General features: G+C 37.8%; 3 protein-coding genes across 4 annotated transcripts; 1 reads left to right on the forward strand and 2 right to left on the reverse strand.

Moving 5' to 3' along the window:
- Positions 1-658: 658 nt before the first annotated feature.
- Positions 659-2,033, reverse strand: LOC111343031 (heat shock cognate 71 kDa protein). The gene is made up of 3 exons (XM_022950164.1): positions 1,893-2,033; positions 1,355-1,401; positions 659-1,283 (listed from the first exon to the last, which is right to left on the reverse strand). The coding sequence occupies exons 1-3, from the start codon at positions 2,031-2,033 to the stop codon at positions 659-661; spliced, it is 813 nt and encodes a 270-aa protein (XP_022805899.1).
- A 1,173-nt stretch (positions 2,034-3,206) lies between these two features.
- On the reverse strand, positions 3,207-11,985 carry LOC111343039 (uncharacterized). Of its 2 annotated transcripts, none has more exons than XM_022950176.2 (4): positions 11,828-11,985; positions 10,627-10,903; positions 6,857-7,355; positions 3,207-6,470 (listed from the first exon to the last, which is right to left on the reverse strand). In XM_022950176.2, the coding sequence occupies exons 1-4, from the start codon at positions 11,958-11,960 to the stop codon at positions 6,384-6,386; spliced, it is 996 nt and encodes a 331-aa protein (XP_022805911.2). In that variant the 5' UTR covers positions 11,961-11,985; the 3' UTR covers positions 3,207-6,383. The 2 variants fall into 2 exon arrangements, with proteins under 2 accessions (XP_022805911.2, XP_088583415.1); XM_088727289.1 differs by having other exon boundaries at positions 6,821-7,355.
- A 668-nt stretch (positions 11,986-12,653) lies between these two features.
- Positions 12,654-17,093, forward strand: LOC111343025 (uncharacterized). Its single transcript, XM_022950160.2, has 3 exons — positions 12,654-12,859; positions 16,102-16,203; positions 16,908-17,093. The coding sequence occupies exons 1-3, from the start codon at positions 12,695-12,697 to the stop codon at positions 17,073-17,075; spliced, it is 435 nt and encodes a 144-aa protein (XP_022805895.1). The 5' UTR covers positions 12,654-12,694; the 3' UTR covers positions 17,076-17,093.
- Positions 17,094-20,721: the final 3,628 nt, after the last annotated feature.

The raw sequence follows: 20,721 nt of genomic DNA on the forward strand, positions 1-20,721 counted from the left end.
TTTCCACTATTTTTTTTTCTCGCGAGACGGATTTCACCGAAAAGGAGGGACTGCTCATTGTGTAAGTCATTAGAGCCAGTAGTGATCCTTTTCTCATGAGAAAGGGCCCTGAAGAGAAATATTTCATGAATCACAGGACCTTCGGCAGGTTTGACATCATTCGACTTTGTTACCAGTAAGACAAGGAAATTTATTTTTTGGAAAAAAAATTAAAGTATTCAGGATGTAAATTCCCTGTAGGCGCAACCAAACTTTTAATGGTAATGGAAACATAAGAAATATAACTTTGAACTCTTTACTATTTTGCACTGATTATTTTATTCGAATATCTTCCAATTGCCCATAACAAGTGCATTTTGATCTGTTTTTGCTTCTTTTCATTCAAAATAGCCAAAGAAGGATCAGAATCGCAACGTTTAACTAGAAGTTGTTTCATACATTGCATACATTCAACTATTTATTAAAAAACACTTGAACAACACTCTACAATATAATACATCCAAGAAATGATAGAAAATCCACAAGCTACATGTAAAACCAATTTCTCTCTTATTTCTCTCTTAATCGTTTTAAAAACAGTCATGAATGTCAAAAAGTAACGACTCATTAGTTAATCAACTTCTTCTACTGTAGGTCCATCGCAGGATCCGTCGGTGCTCTACTGCTGTTCATAGAACTTCGCCATGATTGGTGAACACACTTTTTGTAGATCTTTCTCCCTCTCTTCGAACTGTTCTTTGTCTGCCTGTAAATTTTTGTCCAGCCAATCGATTACTTCTTGCACCTTGCTTTTTACCGCCTCCAGATCTGCAGAACTGAGTTTGTTCTCCACGTTCGGATCTTCAATCGATTGTTTGACGTTATACGCATAGTTTTCCAAGCTGTTTCTGGCTGAGATTTTCTGACGTTGCTTCTCGTCTTCTTCCTTGTATCTCTCGGCTTCAGCCACCATGCGATCAATGTTAGCTTTGGACAACCTTCCCTTGTCGTTGGTGATAGTGATGGTGCTGGTTCTACCAGTGCTTTGATCCTTCGCGGACACGTTCAAGATCCCATTGGCATCAATATCCAAAGAGACTTCAATTTTGGGCACACCCCGGGGAGCGGGTGGGATTCCGCTCAGCTCAAATCGTCCCAGTTCATTGTTGTCTTCGGTCAGGGCACGCTCTCCTTCAAACACCTGAATGGTAACAGCTGGCTGATTATCTGAGTATGTAGTAAACTCTTTTGAAACCCTGGTTGCATTTGCTCTCTCGCGTTGAGTAATAGTTAGCTTTTCAATACTTCAAAAAGGCGATGTTTTGACGTACCTCTGATGTTTGTTGGCAGGTTACTTGATCAGTTTCCACGTCACCTGACAGGTAACTCGGAACCTGTGACCGATGAGGCAGTCGAGGCAGACTGAAATGACAGAAATAGAAAAAGAAATTCAAACTTTACAGAGAAAGCTTTTTCTTGAAGCAGTTGCATTAAAACTTACACAAGAGAGGTACCAGCTTATGAAGGAGACCTACGAGTGATTGCAATTGCTCTTCCGGTGTTTTTGCAACGTCTTTTGGTTCAAATCAGTTCTTTACCTTCCTTGTACTTACCCACCCCCGACGAAGGTTTTTTTGACAATGCGCAGTGATGTTAGGGTATATTTTTCCGCCAGAGATATTCAAAATACCTGGGAATGCACGCGTTCAGTCGTAGAAGAGGGTTTTTAAAATCTCACTTTTCGGTATTTCGGTATTCAAAAGGTCTTACGGGTGACCTGAGCTCTTGAAAAGTTACCTAGTTACTTAGTGACACGTTTCTTTATTTTGAAGTGTCAAAAAATCGTTTTGATTTTATGCAATTAGTTAGGATCTAACCGGCTGTAAGTTGGATGAAACTTTTACGCGACTAACCACCTTCCTTATCACGAGTGGACTCATTTCTCCACAGCCTTCTCCGAAGTAATGAGAAAAACCTTCTCTGGCAGAGCCTAGCTTATCAAACAAAACGACAGGCTTTGAAATCAAAACACGAGGGCATTCAGTTCTCTCCATCTAAAGAGGTATCTCTAACCGCAAGAGGACTCGCGAGCTCATTACCTAATCTTTGCCTGTAAGAAGGAGAACTTTAAGGAGGTGCTTTAACTTTCATGGAAAGAAAAACCTGAAAGGATTTGTTAAGAAGAGCATTGTCAATTAATTTCAATGGATACATTGAAGAGAAGTAGCTGAAGACAGCTTTTATGTACATAGTTCGGAATACTTTTTATCATTATAATTGTATTTTGTCTGTTTTTAGGTATAAAATAAATTAGATAAATTAATAGGTGTTGCTGTGTGAAAAGCTTGTGTTGTGTATTCTTTGTGTCTTTTAGAAAGAGGATACAGGAGATTAGCAATATTAATATTTGGTTTCTATACCAAGGTCGTCAACTTTCTGATTAGTCAGACATACAGGCAGAGAGATTAGTCAAAATTGATGACAGGGATCTGGTTTATTGCGCCTTTAAAAAGTGTTCAGGAAACCTAAAAGTTTTTGCCATTTTAAATGGTAAACACATCAGCGTACACCACTGAGTTATAGATGCACGCAGGAGGTTGCTAAGCATGAAAGAGGCCGCGAGGCGATAGCCAAGAGCGACTCTGGCTTCTTGAATGCTTGGCAAACCTCCCAGGTGCATCCATAACTCAATAGTGTACGCTGTGGTGTTTACCATTTGTTTTATAACATAAAACTGATACATTGTAGCAAAATAGTTCTCTTTAAAATCTTACGTCACCAGAAAAAACAAGCGTGCGGAAACTAGTCTTTGCATTTGCTCGCGTCAGCAGCGTTCCATGGGTAAATGGTGGACACTGAATTGACTAAACAGAGCGTGCGCTATACTTTGATTATATTATACTTACATTTGAAAGACGATACGCTGAACACGAATTTCAAGCTGTCAAAATCAACTTTACGGTCGAGAAAGATGGTCGCTTTTCCTCGCAATGACAACACTTACGGGGGATGGGGTCACATAGGAAAGGGAAAATGAGTATATAAGATGGACATAAAGGGAACGAGTAGAAAAAGTTATGCAGGAGAAAAGGTGATGCAAGAAAATTAGCCGAAGGAAAAAATTTGGGGTAATGGCAGGGCAAAAGAAAAGAAGTTTGAAGATAAAGGAGAGGACTGATAGTAAAAAATGGTTGAGGAGAGGGAAAAAAGGATAAGAGCAAGCAGACTATACAAATAACAAATCATTTTAATAACAATTAGCTACATTGAGTATACATTGAATATTTTTTAACACATTCCTCATGTGTGATTGAAACATAATTAACTATGATTGAAAAGAGCGTTAAAAAGCAACGTCAACCACCGTCGACGAACAAAGAAATTAAAGAAATAATAAAAGAAAGGGAGAAACAATTCACAAGAGCACGCTCATCAAGTCTTCCAGAAGACTGGTATCGCTATAAACATGCGAATTGTAAAACAGCTAACTTGATAAAGAAAGCAGAACGAAACTATTTTTGTGAGTCAATTGACTGTAATAAAGGAAATACCAAAGGTATCTGGCGTTCTTTGAAACAACTTAGTGGAACAGATAAGCCACTACCAAACATATCTGAACTTAAAACTGATAGTGGCTCAATAACTGATGCCGACAAGATAGCAGAATCAATGAACAACTTTTTTATCTGCTTTGTTTCAAGCTTAAATAAGAGCAACAGTGTACAAAGCAACCACGACAAACGAAACTATTTCGTTTCTTCAAGAATTCAGCCTGGTACCTCTTTAATGATATCCCGTTTATCTCTGAAAGAATGCTACTGGTCATGATGGCCTAAGTGCTCGTTATCCTTAAAGAACTCTCATCAATAATTTGTTAACCTCTACTAAAACTTATTAATGCATCGGAAGCGAGAAGTGTTTTCCCAGCAAGGTGGAGGATAGCAGAAGTAACTCCAATATATAAAGGTTCGACCCCGCGATGATTGCAACAATTACAGGCCAATCTCGGTCCTTCCTGTTATTTCTAAAGTTATCGAAAGGCACATTGCAGTCTACTTGCTTACTTACAAGAAAATGGCTTGACTTTCCGAGCGCAATCGGGATTTCGACCGAATCACTCGACGGAGACGGCTCTCAATGATCAAGCTCGCTGACAAACCTCTGTTTGACCTGGACAGTGACAAAGTATCAGGCCTTGTCTCTATCGACTTCAAAAAGGACTTTCACCCGCTAAGTCATAAAGTTGTTTGATAAGACTGGATTATATGGCGAAACTGTTCTAACTGTCAAGGTGTTTGAATTGTGTCTAACTAACCGGAGTGAGTCTGTTAAGGTTAATGGCACTATATTTGTCTTCTCTCATGTCAGTTAAACAAGGACTACCCAGGATTCAATTGTTGGACCTATATTGTTTTTGCTTTTTGTTAATGACCTGCCACTGCATGTTAGTAATTCTGGCATTGATATTTACACGGACGACGTAATCCTTTCATATATTCAAGCTGGAATAACGATAAATCATCAATGCAAGAGGATTTAGAAAACACTGGAAATTTGGCTAGAAGAAACGAAAACAAAATCCACGTTGTTGAGTAGAAAACGTTTAAGGAAGCAGTTGGACATAGCAGAAGGAAGTCTTGATATGCACCTAAATAATACCAAGATCAAGCAAGTTCGGACCCATAAACTCCTGGGAGTTGAAATTGATGCACATAATTATTGAAACTTTATGTAAAAAGCTATATAAGAAAATTGGGCTTCTAAAGCACATCAGTCTCTTTTTAAAGCGCCCACAGGAAAAGGTACTATACCGCAGTAATCAGTCCCACTCTTTTATGTGGATCAAGTACCTGGTCATCTAAAAACAAGGCTGATCTCGACAACATTTTTTAAAGACTTCAAAAGAGAGCAGCAAAAGTAACTCTGGATGCGCCTCCCAAATCAAGATCCGTGGACCTATTTAATGACATTAAATTGGATCCCACTCTACCAAGACGCATATATCAACAGAAGCTCACTGGTTTATAAAAGAATATAAAGAAGAACACTCCTAAATATATGAACGATATTTTGAAAACAAACTCAGATATTCCTGATAGTAACACTAGATATAGCAATTTAAATCTGAGGCGCCTGATATAAAAGAATGTTACTGGGGGCAGCCGTAGTTTTACCGTGCGTTCGATTAACGAATGGAATTCCTTACCTAAAACACTAAGGAATCTAAAGATATTCGTAGCTTTAAAGCATCATTAAAAAGGGGCATCCTAAGTAAATAGAAAGTTGATATAATGTTTTCCAGATGATTTGATCAGAGATATCTATATGTTTGAACACACTTGGTATTCGCTATTCTAAGTTTTACAAATGAATAATATTATGTCTTGGCACCCTTCATCTATAGTAGCTCATAGATTATCTAAATAATGTATAATAATTCTTAATTTTTAATTCAACTATTGTTGACAAACCTTTTTATATTTCACATTTTTAAATCAACCTATTTATATATAATTTTTGGATTTATTTCTATATTTATTGTATAATATATATTTTGTTTAGTTTTATTTGAGGGCCACTGGCTCATGAGTTAATAATTAGTACCATCATGTATCACCTTCATTAAATAAAACTACTTACTTACTTACTTAATCTTTCAAAAACTTCTTTGTGGCTCTGCAATAATTTTGATTTAATTGAGAAAACTAACAGCAAGTTTACACACCTTTTGAATTGTTCAAAAGGGAAATTACATTGGGACCTTTGACAGCTAACTGATAGAAGGACCCAAAAAGTAAAAAAAAAATTTCAAGGAATGCAAAAAAGTGAAATCCTCCAGTTTTTTTCCACAACTGGTGTTGAATAAACCACACCCTGCTACAAAATTAAATTTTTCTCACACAGGCGGCAATTACTCTTTGTAATGATGACAGTATTAGCAGGGTCAAGAACTGCTTTATTTAGAAAAGTGTGTTGACCTACAAGTTATATCAAGTTCATCTTGCCTTTGTTATCCAGACCACCTTCCCTAGCTACTCCTTTTGTTTATCTGTGCAATTATGGTGACATGAGTAACTCCTTTATTTCTTACTGTTTACAAAGTGTTTGACTTCTTGTCTCTTCAATTTGTCAGATATTTGATCAATTTGAAAATAGACTTCCAATCACATAATTCTGTTAAGAGATTTTGTGCAAAATGTTAGATAAAATTTTGAGAAAAATTTCCCGTTAATCCCTTAAATTGTTCTCACTATGTAACTCAGTCTAATTACTAACTTGTCCTTGAGTTCTACAACCAGCTGCTATTAACTTTCAATTTTTATCTGATTTTGGCCATCACTATCTTAGCATGCTCCAAATCAATCACAACCCAAAAAATTAAGTAAGATGATGATTATCAATAATTAATATCCCTTTTCAAAATCCACTTCAAACTTGAGCTTTTCCCCAGCTTCAAACAACAAAAGGTTTTCCACAAACAAATCTGCAACCTTAAAAACAAACAAATAAACTGATATATACATTAATAAATAAGTAAAAGATCATCATTAGGCTAACAAGGGTAAATTCAAGGTAACAAGTACATGAAATTTTTCTTTAACATTGGCCAAATTATTTTTTGAGTTGGTAGCATAATTGACTGTGTGAATGCAGGTTTTTGTGATTTACAAAGACTGGAGTTCAAAAGGTGATATGTTGATGAGACAGGTCTCTGTGAAGAATTATTTTGTACTATTACTATATTTTGTATTATTTTGTAAAAATTTGAATATTTGCAACTTTTTACAGGGACAAAATTCTGTTGTAGAGACATTCAAATCTTGTTGCCGCAACTAGTCACCTGGTATTCACTTTTTTGAGCTCAAGTACAATTTACCTCCTCTGGAAATGAAAATGCTCCCATGTGAGGTGTGATAACTACTTGCGGCATTTTCCACAAAGGACTTTCTTTTGGTAATGGCTCAACTTCAAAGACATCTAAAATAGCACCAGATATCCATCCTTGATCTAATGCATATACAAGACTTTTTTCATCTATAACATTTCCTCGGCCAACATTAATGAAAACTGGGCACTTGTCTTTACCACTCTCAAGTACTCTTCCAGATAAAAGATACTTTGTGGCAGGTGTACTTGGTAATAGGTTACATATATAGTCACATGACTGTAGAACTTCAGGTAATCTTGATGTGGTTGTATAGTGGTCAACTGTATCTTGTCTCTCTGAATTTTCACGACGCCCAACACCCCAGACAGTCATACCAAGAGCTTTACACATCTTTGCAATGTACTGTCCAATGTCTCCTAGGCCAAGAATACCAATGGTCAGTTTTGGCATCACTCGGTAATTAGCATTAAAACGCCACTCCATATTCCTTGAGAGAAAAAAAAAAAATTGTAAATAATACAAACATTACCGGTACACATCATGAAGTTTAACATAGTTCATGACAAAAATTAATTCTTTGACAATGTTTTTTTTTTTAAACAAATTCGCGTTAATTAAGTAATAACAAATGTAAATAAATTAGCTTACAGCACATTTAATGGGCATTTAAGACTCTCAAAGGTAGTAAAGTTATACTCAGGCCACTTAAAATCCTATTTAACCATTTGATCCCATTGCTGTGCATCTGATTACAAGTTTATTAGTGTGGCTTTTATCCTTTTTAAAAGAACATATAAATGATGGTAAACCTGCTCAGCTTGTATGGTTACATAATAATTTTGTGATCACTGATTACTATTACTTAGTTCTTATTAAGCGAGCAGGAGGTCTGTATGGGAGAATCTTGACTGAGGTAGCCAATACAGACCGAACACAGCGAGGTCTGTACCTGTGACTGGGGTCAAGATTCTCCCATACAGACCAACCTAGCTCGGTTAAAAAGATTTTTATTACATGGCTGTGTCTTAAATATGCCAATTTTTTATATTCTTTGTACCTTTTTTTCTAGACCAGTCTAGATACCGGTCTAGATGGGAAAATCTAGACCGCTTTCAATATTGATTTCAGCCAATCAAATTAATTTTGTGAATTTGGTAGTTCGCAGTCCTAATGTGAGACACAGCCAAATAATAATAAATGCATTTTAATGACCCTATAAGCAACCAGCATCCAATTTCTCCTTACAGTTTCATTCCTCAAACAAACATTAAGATAGTGGAATTGCAGAATCAAACGATCAAATAATAAGAAACTCTCAAGACTGTTGGACAAATTTTGACATTGGACATTAAAAAGATTTAACAGTACAGTACTTAGTGATTTGCAGGTGTTCTTTGAAAAAATATTTTTAAAATGCACTATTTGAAGCATAACCACCATAGACAATATATCAATGGAAAGATTATGAAATACACTATTCAACAAAAATTATTTCATTTCTAATGAGCTTGATCTATCAGTAATTGTAAACTGAAAGGGGCACAGCGACCCAAAATGCACGGTTTTTTTTAGTACATTAATCGAATATTAGATCTGACCACACAAATAAAACTTCTGCACAATTTCAATCCTGAGGGGTTGGTCTTTTAAACCATCTGGAGATTTTTTAATATTCTTATTGGTTAATTTGCAATTTACCTGTCAAGTTCGCTGATCAAAATTTTATGGATAGGAATTATGTCCATTTTGAAAAATGGAATTCCCCCACACAGTTTATTAATTTGGTATCTTGGGAGTCTTCAGACCAAATTTCAAGGCAATCTGTAAAGTTTTCACACCCGATAAATTCATTCAAAGAAGGCACATTCACGTAAAAACAAAGTAGGTTTTTTTTGCTTCCAAAGTTTTCCCAACAATTCACACCTTTGGGTGACCACATGTCAAGTTATGCCAACACTCTGAAAAACTAGAAATGCCCACCACCAACAGAAACACAGAAGCATCCTGCAGAGTCGGAGGCCAGACTCTCAGCAAAAGGGTATTTTGCATGTAACTATCAAACAGTTACCCATGACAGATCTTTAGTTCAATTCTGCTGAAAGGCAACTTTGATTTTAACTCTTCTTTTTTTTTTTTCACTTAAAAGTGGCTTAACACACGGCAGAAAAAATTAATGGTTACTGATTGATTGCCAGTGGTGATGGTTGCCTAAACAAGAGGCCTTCATCCATTTTGGTGAGATTCTTTTGCCATTCCCTGTCAAATTTCTTTACTCTTTGAACTGACCATCAGGCTTCTTTTTTACTTTCACCTACCGACTCTTCTTTTTTATCTTTCTCCATTTACATGTTATGGGGAGTGACTAAAAGTAATTTTTTTAGAAATTTCTAGAATACCTAGCCATGCTGACTTGCATGCATGAGCTTTGTGAGGAACTTTTTCCATCCGTTTGTTAGGTTTTGTTGTTATGATGAAATAGCATCAAAATAGTTATGTTCACTTGTAAGCTCCAGGAATGTTGCAGAATACTTTGTAAATGTAGTTAAGGACTTGTTCATGTAGTAGTTATAGTTGTTTGGAAAGCCATACCAGGAGAGGGAACTGTTGTGGAAAGATTGCTAATTTCAAAAACTTTAGAGAAAACTGCAAGTTTGTGCAGTGGTAGTGAGTTAAGATATAGTTCATTGAGGGCTAAAGTAAGATATTGAGGATTGTTACTCAATTGTTGTTGCTCCTAATTAAGTAAGAATATTACATGTCATTTGATAAAGTAACTGAGTTCATAGGATTATAGTGTTTTTTTCTGTCGGTTGTATGAAACAGCAACACATTCTAGTTTTAAACCCAGGGAGAGAGTAAATATCTCTATGTGCAACAGAAATCAGGAGATGTTTATGCAATTGAAAATCAAGGACTCAGATGTCTTGCTGCAAGAAACCCTTTGGGAGACACTCGTGTTGACATGTTATGATTGACTATCCACACTTTGGTGGGCTAAAGAAGTCAGTTGAAAAATGAATTTTTGTAAATAACTCAAAAGACATGTGCATTTCAATATTTCACCCAATTTTTTCTTAAAAACTTTAGTTAAAACAATAATGCTAAGTTGAACATGAAAATTAAAATTCTGAAAATTAGCCCTTGAGGTTCTACTGTATCCTTAAAAAGATTAGTATAGAAAATATGCATACCTAAGTATGTTAATGTGTTAAAGGCAAACTCTGAGGTTACAACTTAGCTTTGTAATGCTCTCAACTATTGTCGACAGGGCCACCCTTGACAGAGAAAACAATAAAACAGGGATTAAAGTCCTCCCAATCAAAACCCAGAAAACGGCTTCTTTAACCATCAGAGAGAGACAATACATATGTTTCTGAAAGTGTAGGATGGCAGTGTTAAGTAAATTTTCAGTGATGTGTCCTCGACTCCACTGTTTCATTGCAACTGACAAGCATAGTATGATGTAATACTCAGTTCCGGCCAGTTGTTTAAAGGGTGGATACTGCTATCCATGGAATAAATCTCTGTCTGATAAATAGCGCAAATTATGTATAGTAATAACACTTATTCACTGGAGAGCTAATTATTTTTTGGATAGAGTGACTCTCGATCCCTATGAACAACTGGGCCCAGAAATACCAGAAGGTTACCAATGATATACTATTAGTAAGACCTTACATCTTCACTCACTGACCCAAGCAAAAGTTAAACATAATAAATAAGTGTGCTACAACCGAGGTAAATATACAGTTTCCTACCAGTCACACTTCTGTTGATAACTCCATAATTTTCTGAAATCCCTTTCCCATGAGGCAATTTGACCAATAACGTACTGAGCTATGGCAGGACCAAAGATACCACCAGATCTTGTTAGCTTCAGTGAGGAGTTTTGCTGAGAAGTAATATATGGAATAGCTTTATCTACTCCAGCCGACGTCAGCTGCATCCATTCAAGTTTGGATAGTTTAGATAGGTGTGTTAGTGCAGTATCTGGATCAGCCAATAAGACTTCAGCCTCTTGTAGCATCTCGACCTCTACACACAGACGACATTAAGGACAATATCACTCATAAAACTCATTAAGAATAATTAAACAGTGGGAAAAGCACATAACCAATGCAATATGCCGGCAAGATATTGCTGTAAGAATAAGATTACAGTTTTTTTACCTTCTTCACAAATTTGAAAACTAAACTACACTGCCCACTACAAAACTAATAATAAAACAAAAAAAAATTAAATTAAGAACGAATTTAGCTACATGCAATTTAATCATATTTATCTCAAAATAACTCTGCCAGGGGATGCATCTGTTGCATTATGTCACCACGGCTGTTTGAACTGACAGCTGTCCCTTTGCTAACAGTAGGGTTTTGTTTATGTTCCAAAATTTTTTTTTCAAATTACTACACTGTAAGTCTACCTACCAGTTACTATGTTTGCTTAGTTATTTATGTAGCTGTGTGCTGGTGTCTGAACAGATGTCACCAATTTGGTTGTCATGGTTACAAACTACTGTTCTTAGTGGGTCCAATGAACTTCACCTTTACTGATCACTTGTGGGTATATTTAACATCCATCGCAGTCAAAGAGAAATATGTATCTAATAAATATTCTGTATAAAAACTACGTGAAATATGTACATGACAAATTATCAATCCTGTTTGTCAAACACCACAATCTAACGCGGCTATGAAACACAGAGGCGTGCCCAATTGAAAATACCCCGACTAAGACGTTTTGACACCTTCAACTAAAAATGAAAATGAATGTCTATGTCTACTTAAAATTCGTGGATTCAATGCTATGAATACACTTCCAAGGCTCCCCTGCTCGGCCAACTTAAATCCTTCACCTGTTCTGCCGGCCGGGCCATGAAGGGTATGATGTGGGCCGAGAACAAAAACACCCTTGCGGAGTGAAATGATGGGTTTAAAATTTCGAATCATGCAAACTTACCTCCACTGCATCCAACAGGAACATTGATAAATTTAATTCGCGGTAAACGTTTAGTGAGATTGTCCGCTAGGTTGGGAATAATAGAGGAGATGTGAATAGTCTTCACAACTCTACGCGAGCACGCAGACGCCATCGTTGGAAATTAGGGCAGAGGGAAGATTGGCACTAGATCCCTCTCCGCTCTCTTGGAGATTCTTTTCAATTTAATTCAATATGGCAGAGAACTGATTGGTTCAGTCAGCACTATATATCAGCCAGTCTAACAGGCCTCACATAGAAGGTACTTTTAATCACCCCCTCAGTAGGGTTATTCAAAACGCGACTTAGCCAATCCATGGTTTGAATGATTGATTCAGTTTTGCAACTCTACAAACAGTTTTTACTGTCTATATTCTGTTTCTACTAACTTTAAGATTAAACCTCCCAAGAATTCATTATATCATGTTGTCTTTTTTGTTCGAATAACCACTGCCTTTAATGTAGTTCCAAACATGTTGCTTGGCACGATATACAGGACGACTCTAGTAAACGAAACAGGTAATTGTAACAGAAATAAGAAATGGCCTGTAGAAATTCAGGGTGGTCTCCTGAGCACTCTTCCGCACGAAGGAAATAAGCTCTAACTCACCATCTTTCAGACGAGCAGCGAAATTATAACTAGCCAAAAAACAATCACTCGACGGAACTTTATTCTTAGTTGTGGGTGAAAACCATGATCTCCGTTCTTATTCTCAGTAACAAATCGTTCATTTATTGATTCCCACCGTGGACTTAATTCAGTCGTCATAAATCTTAATAGTGGTTCTAATTTATGACATACGTTATAAATTTGAATTACATTCGCGTGCGAGATAGACGAAGGATAGAATGAAAAAGATATATTTTTATGATGGAATTGCTAAGGAAGCTAATCCAAAGGTTAACTTAAAGGAGGCATACAGCGAGCGAACTGCAGAACTAAGATGGAGACAAATGGAACAACGGTGTTCCTTCAGCAATTCGCTCGAAGATTGGCTTGGTGAAAAAAGACGGGTGAGTGTTTTTTGTGAGGGATGATGTGGTCTGATATAAAGGCTAAACTTAATTAATAAATAGGTGGTCCTCTTCTTTTCTAACTATGCATTTAACTAAAACACACATACAAAAAATGTGTAGATTGCCAAGGGAGATCCTATTTCGGCGGAACCGAAATATGAGAAGTTTCCCATCGCATTCAATTCTCGATAAGACCGGCAATACTCCGCTACAAAAGTACAGTCCAATCCGATATGATAGCTCGAACCTTCAAGGGAAACTGAAATAGCTCGAAATATCGGGAGTTGAAAACAAAATTAAAGCAAGACAAACGGCTTTCATTACTTTTTTCTATTCAACAGTATACATTTTAATCAAATTTAATTATAGAGAAGTCGAGTGAAAATGGAACACCAAATTAGTGCAGAAATCACGTAACGCCGTAAATGTTTACCTACCTACCTACCTACCTACCTACCTACCTACCTACCTACCTACCTACCTACCTACCTACCTACATACATACATACTTACTTTATTTGGTCTCGCAGGTTAAAAAAGACTGGCAGCCGTTGGCTGCTGTGGACCTGCATTACTAATTTACAATGTTTACATCTAAAAGAAAACCCAATATATTATGGGAATTGAGTTCCAGATCATAGTTCCTCGTGTCCAAAAGAAAGTCTGCCTTTTCCTTTTTTGGGTCTGTCCAGTACCAATTGTTTAGATCGTCGGGAGTTATACATTGTCGCTTTCGCAGAAAACAATTTCGTTATTTGTGCTGGGCCAGCGTGATAAAAAGCTTGGTGGACGTGTTTTAGTATAGCTTTTTTGTACATGTATGATAATGGAAGCCAGTTGGCTTTTTGTAAGATGTAGGTGTTGTCTCGGTCGCGTGGTAGGTCGTGAATAAGCCTGGCTGCTTTTATATGGATCTCCTCTAATTTATTAAATAGCGGTGCGGTGCATCCACCCCATACTGGAATGCAATAGGTGACTCCTGGTACGACTATTTTCAAATAAATTTCTTCGAGTACTTAAGAGGGGAGGCGTGGCATTCTTCTCAGAGCTCCAAGCTTTTTCGTGTAGCTCTTACGTAGTTTATCAATGTGAGATGACCAGGACAATTTGTTGTCAATTTCCACGCCTAAGCAGCGGGTGGAGTTTACCAAATCAATACTCTTTTCTTCGTATCGGAGTTCTTGAAAGGGACCGATTAAAGGTTTTGTGGACAGGAGCATAGCTTCACTTTTTCCAATCAATCGAAATAGATACCGATATTTCGCGACAGTCCGTTTCCTTTGATGTCGTTTCCGGTCAAGGACTGTCGCAAAGCAAAATGCCCCCGCGAAATGTTTTAATCGCCCTTCTTTGCTGTTTGCTTGCCATGCAAAACCTGATTATGACTATTCACCAGTTACTTCTAGTTTTATTGGGAAGGACTCGGCTTCTACGATCATGGAGACTTAAATTCAGCTGCTCAACAGACGTCGAACCGCCGTCGTTTTCACCCGTACTGGACACTTCCTCGACCAGTTGAATCATACAATACAATACAATACAATGTTCTTCACGGGTTTATTACGAATCAACTTAACGGCCTGCTCCCAGTTGGCTTGTTAGCTCAGTTGGTAGAGCGCTGCACTAGTATCGCAGAGGTCAGTGGTTCGAATCCCGTACAGGCCTGATTTTTTTCAGGTCTGATTTTCGCTATTGCATAAATAGCGCTATCTACTGCGTGGATCGAGCATCATACGTATCTAATACCGCAGTTTAAAATATATGAACTTCATATATTCATTGTATCTGATTTATCACTTTCACGGGTTTATTACGAATCAACTTAACGGCCTGCTCCCAGTTGGCTTGTTAGCTCAATTGGTAGAGCGCTGCACTAGTATCGCAGAGGTCAGTGGTTCGAATCCCGTACAGGCCTGATTTTTTTTCAGGTCTGATTTTCGCTATTGCATAAATAGCGGTATCTACTGCGAGGATTGAGCATCATACGTACAATGTTCTTTATTTCAAGAGGGTAAATACATGATTAACCCAGTAAAGAGTTTTCTAACACATGGCCCTCTGTAAACCCACCCATCCCACCCAGGGGGGGACATCCATCACACAGTAATCTCGTGTGTGGGAAATTAACGTCTCCTACCCCATCCCTGCAGGAGACGGTACCTCCATTTATTCGTCCCTATCCGAGAAGACTAGAATATCTAACCATTTCTTGATGTTATACAAATATTCCACGTTTTGGGTGAACTGAAAGGAATGAAAACAGAAACAAAATGTATGACGACAAAAGAATAATGATGACGAGGTTTCCTGTAGCAAGTGGTAGCCTTTTGACAAACTGAACTGTGCATTGTAAAAACAAGAACGATAGGAATGTAATTACCTACCAAAATTATTTCATCGTAACTCCGTCATTACTCGCTGCATGATTTAATTATGTAGTCATCACATTTTTATTCCTTATTCACGGCATTTTCATCCTCTCTTGTTCAAATTATTTATGGGCTAATCAGCTAGTCTACCCATGAGCAGATAGCGGAGTCCTATATCCAAGAAAATCGTTGCCACCCCGAGCCTTCCATGCATCTGTGAGCTCACCTACATCAGCTTCCTGCTCAGGCGTCTTAAGAAGAGTATGGGAAAATAAATGCAACTTGGAAGAGACCACAGGAAGGAGAGAAAACGTGGGATTAATACTCGCGTTCTTTTCGTCTTTAAAACAACTCATTTTTGCAGTAGAGAGACGCCTATGGTATGAAGTAGCACTTACACAGGGGAGGCGCGCGTGACGTCATCACCGCAATCAGCAACTTAGAAAAGTCGCTTTGTCTCCTTTCACCAACCACCTCTCACTTACCAAGAGATACCTTGTTCCTTAAATATCTGACATTCACTTTTAAGACTGGTATCGAATCAGTCCAGGCCAGTGAAAGCTTACCTTCCAGTGTTTTTCTAAAAAGTTCATTGGAACTCTCTAAGAAACGTAACGACCCTAAGGTTCGCTTACTAAGGAATGTAAATCGTTTGGCCCTAATTAAGTCGAACACTGCCTGTATTTTTGTTTTCTTTGTCAAGAATCAAGGGGGTCACTTTCAATGGATTATCATCCCAACCAGCTGTATTAGCAATACTTCTACTCCACGCATGAAAACTGAAATATAGGCAGTTATTTTCAGCCAGGCCCCCATTTAAGACATATCTGTTCACCTTTCCTGTGACAACCTTGTCTTTTGTCTTGTCAGATACAAAAGAACACGATTATTGACCATGGAATTTACAGCAGGTACCACGTTCCTAAGCATTTCACCAATTTACCAAAGGTGAAAACCTCTCATGATTGCATGGTAGGTATGTTTTTAAGGAAGTCTCCAGTATACCATAACGATTTCTTCCGAAGTTTGTTTTCCTTGAATAGCTAGCAACCTTTCAGAGGACAGACTGCCGACTCTCCTGCGCCCAGTAGTTCCAAGGCCGCTTACCCGACTAACTCAGGGTTAAATTTTTACACCGATTTCTTGTTCAAAAGCATCCAATCATCAAATTGTAGACAAAATTGAAAAAAGGTTGTACTTGTACTGATTTTTCTTCTAAAACGCTCAGATTTGAAATCAGATTTCACACTTACCCTGCGTTCACTTAACCCATCTTTGAACAACATGGCCCTGATTTGACCTTTTGTATTCTGAATTTTAATTATGACCTAGTTACAATATACAGGTTAAATAAAAAAGGTTGATTCGATGAGATACCAAAGTGCAATGGAGACAAGCTTCCTTTAATTGGCCAGAGATCAGTATGATTGTTATTTTTTAGAAAGCTAGCCTTGCAGGTTTGAAATTGGTATCATATAGACGTCTTTAGGACAAGTTTGGGTAGCTTTGTGCGTTGGGTATTTCCCCCAAAGATCTTACGATTCATACAACTGTATACAAATGCTACTTTATTTTGAAATGTTTTAAAACAAACTCCTCGCGTGGTTCTCCTGATAACTTGTCAAAAGAGAATACGAACAGCCGGTCAGTAATGATTTCCTCTTTATCTGTTTCAGAGGAAATATAATGTCAAGGTTTCAGCAGAAATGTTTCCAGCCAGAAAGGAATTTTCCAACGAAAAAATGACAAAAACTTGTATGTCTCCAGTACGCACACCCGTCGCAAATCAACTCTGCAAACTTCGTTACAAACACAGACCTCACTGCACTAGATATCCGAACTAACGTAGATCAGGCACAATGCCCACTATGAAAAACACCCAAATGACTTTACTTTTTAAATGATAAGTAAAGAAATGTTTAATGAGAGTGTGCATGGTAAGCACCGGTTTAAATCTTAATGAATAAAGGCTGATGGTTTCTAAAGAAACTGTTTGGGGCTGCGTCGGTGGGGGTAACGAAATAATTTGAATGTATGAACAAAGTTGAAATGGTAAATTGGCCACCGTTACGGTTATAAAAGCTGACGTTTCGAGCGTTAGCCCTTCGTTGGAGCGAATAGAGGAATTGTCGGTTGTGTGTGCTTTTAAAGGCAGAAAATGGAGCTACGTGATTGGTGGGAACATGGCAACGAGAAAAACACGAATAGATTAGTGGAATGAAAAGCGTTCGTTGAAACCTGTGCGATTTAGACTGCCGGTTTGAAAGATGAGCTTAATTTTGTTCAAGAGTTTTGCGGTTTTAAATCTTAGACAATTCTGACATGCAGGCTGTTCTTTCAAAATACATAAGTTGTCTAAATGGTACTAGTTTTTCTATATCTTCTTGAGTTATAGTTTTCCTTTTTCTTTCTTTAATTTTGATGTTCTTTTGATTAAGATATCTTTAGTCAGTAGTATGTGCCTGAACGAATGGCACTGCGCGTTCGTGACGTCACGAAATTTTGATTCCCTAGAGCGATTAGGACAAACAAACAGGCTTCTCGAGTAAATGAATATGGGCGGTGATGCGCCCATCTGTAGTTCAAACGCCTCTAAGGCTCGTATTCTAAATCAAAACGATGGTGTTCCTGGCTCAAAGTTCGAGCAAGATCAAGAGAACTATATAAACACACAATTGAAGCGTTGGTTAAAGTGTAGAGGCTTGAAATTAAGTGGAAAACGAGCAGACCTCATCGCACGTGTTCGTGACTACCTCAAGTCGGGAAAACATTATGTACTTGATTCAAGTATAGATGATGAGAAATGGCTTTAGGCGAAGATACTAAAGGAAAGTAAAGTCCATCTCGTGAAACTTAAGGATCTAACATTTCAATGTAAAAAGGGGGTTGACAGGCCTACACGACTCCCCAGCGCGTGTTTAGAATAGCCTATTCAAAGTTTGACCCTCAGGAGTATGTCTTTGAGCGATCGCTCTCTTTTTTATGACACGAGTGGCGGATTTTTGTATGGTTTGCTCAGTACTGGTTGTGTTTCTATTAAATGCCAGTGTCTCATGAGAATTTGCTTTAGGTTTGGCACTGGTGGTTGGTATTGCGTAATAAAAGGCAAGATTCATTGGTTCGTCTTCGGTTTCTGTTGAAGAGCTAGTTTCCTGTTTTTGAAATTCACCTCTGAGAGGGTTGTGTTAATGAGGGCCTCTGGGTAGCCTCTCTTTAGCAAATGCGCTTTGAAATTTGCAATTTTCTCCTCGAATATTCTATGAGAGGAGTTTGTTCTGAGAAGTCTAAGGGCCTCTCCTTTTATGAAGCCTTTCTTAACTCCTTGGGGGTGACAGGAACTACAATGTGCATACTGAAAAATTCTTTCTAGAACACGCATTTACCCGGCATTGACAAAGTTCCAAGTCATGCTTCGGCTTTGGGAACGGTATGAAGCCTTTCCAACTATTTTTAAGCATTTCTTTAAGCGAATCTGGCAATCTTTCTGGATATCTTGAGTCATTTTTACATGTACCCCAACAGCAATGCCTAGTTGCAACCATTTTAGAAAGTTAGAGCATTTTTTGAGCGAAAATAGTCTTGCTTCTGACACGTTTCGCTTACAAGTCCTTGTAAAGACTCCGAGTGTTTGTCCTAAACCAGCGGGGGGTCCAAAGATGACATATCTATTTTTAGACCTGGCGCGCAGCGTCATTAGCTGCATGTTCTCGATTCTGGTTTCCTGGGCAGTCTACTCTCCCGACAGTTGCTGTTATCGCTGCCATTTTCACTGATCCGGCTCACTGTATACTCACTGTTTCTTTCTGTTTGTGGAAGTATGATAGATCGGATGGCAATAATAGCAAAGTGAAAAAAACAACAACAAAAAAACAAACAAACAAAAAAAGACACACAATAACGCAAAGAGGGCCCAATAAGAAGAAAGTAAATTAACTCAATTATTTTTTTATTTTACTTTGCTCTGTAGTGTCCTTGGCAACACCATTCTTGATTTACATTCATATGTCTATGATTTTTCAGAGGATATAAGTTTACTCTCTTGAGAATTAAGTTAGTTTATAATCCGTAAATCAATCAAGTACCTTTATATTTTGCGGCAGAAGTACTGAATTCGATTAGGCGGCTCTTTTTTCCTCGTAATGTTGGTATTTTTACGCCAGTCTATTGGCTCGCTATGTGATCACATACCATTAGACATCTTGAGTGGAAATGACGCGGTCAGATTGTTGCCCATTCTGAATTACACTTTATAAGCGAGTCCCCAGCGGAAGACAACTAAAAACCGTTTCTAGTGAGCTCATTTTCGTATACGGGAATTTCTTGAGAGTGATAGGGCACACTTGTAGTTACCACCTGTTCCTGATTTTCACCTTTACTCGACATTTTCTCTTTATTTAATCATACAATTTTATCCGCTTCCATGCAAAAACAATGTTTCTCGGTGAGCCATTATGACTCGACGGGAAGTTGCCATAACAAACAAAAATTTGTTGGTGGTCTCTCGATCTCAGGATGTCTGCAGATATGAGTGTGACCTTGACTGGCTATATCTGGATCTACAATCAGAAAAATCTAGTAATCTATTTTAACTTTGTCATGTCATCACGCTTTGGGCAGTCTACGCGCAGCCGTGCCTGTTTGGCTCGTCACATTATCGCCCGATATAAGTCACTAGCACGTGCCTTTGAGTGGGTCTGTTTATATAAACGTGAGACTATTCCTTGTAGTCGGACAGGACCGATTAGATAATGCGATGGCTATCAAAAATACTCAGAAAGAGGATACGACATAGGATATCTTACATTTGATGAACAGATAATACACATACTTGATTAACTTTCGATGCGTGATCTGAAACGAACCAGTGGAATGCGGAAAATGGAGTTGTATTTTTAAGATGAAAAGCTTAGTACTAAAACCTGTAAGTTCAATTAGATTCTAGGTATCACCAAAGCGTATGTGGCTGGCTATGTGAGCGATTTCCCCAGCCGGTCAAGCTCTTCTATAATCGCCTTCAGTCTTCTGTTAATACTGCTGAGACCAGTTTTCCCTAATTCACTGTCAACTCCGAGCTGAGGACCTCAGTTTCCCCGATCTGTCATGGTAAGAATAAGATGGCAATGTTTTGTTGAAGATTATGATGAAGATACAAGGAGTTGCTCAGAGTGAACCGTGATGGCCCTTCAAATTTATTTCAAGACAAAAGTATTAAAGATTGCGATAAAGAATGAAAGGTTATTACGATGTCGAATATGGTGACACCACCTTGTTTAAGGCATAAATAATCTCAACAGCCTTGCTAATTATTATTTTTTTTTTATTTGAGAGCCTTTATTTAGACCTACCTTAACGCGTTTGGTTGTTACTTTTCTTCAAACAGTCTTATTTATAGCTGCTACCCTCGATTTTGATTAGAGACTTATGATCAGCTGCACTGAGTTTTCAAATCAGTTTGCATCAGTGAATTAAGAGTCAGCTCTTACAAGGTTA

This window comes from Stylophora pistillata, chromosome 7 (genome assembly GCF_964205215.1).
Source record: "Stylophora pistillata chromosome 7, jaStyPist1.2, whole genome shotgun sequence".
Taxonomy (NCBI): domain Eukaryota; kingdom Metazoa; phylum Cnidaria; class Anthozoa; order Scleractinia; family Pocilloporidae; genus Stylophora; species Stylophora pistillata.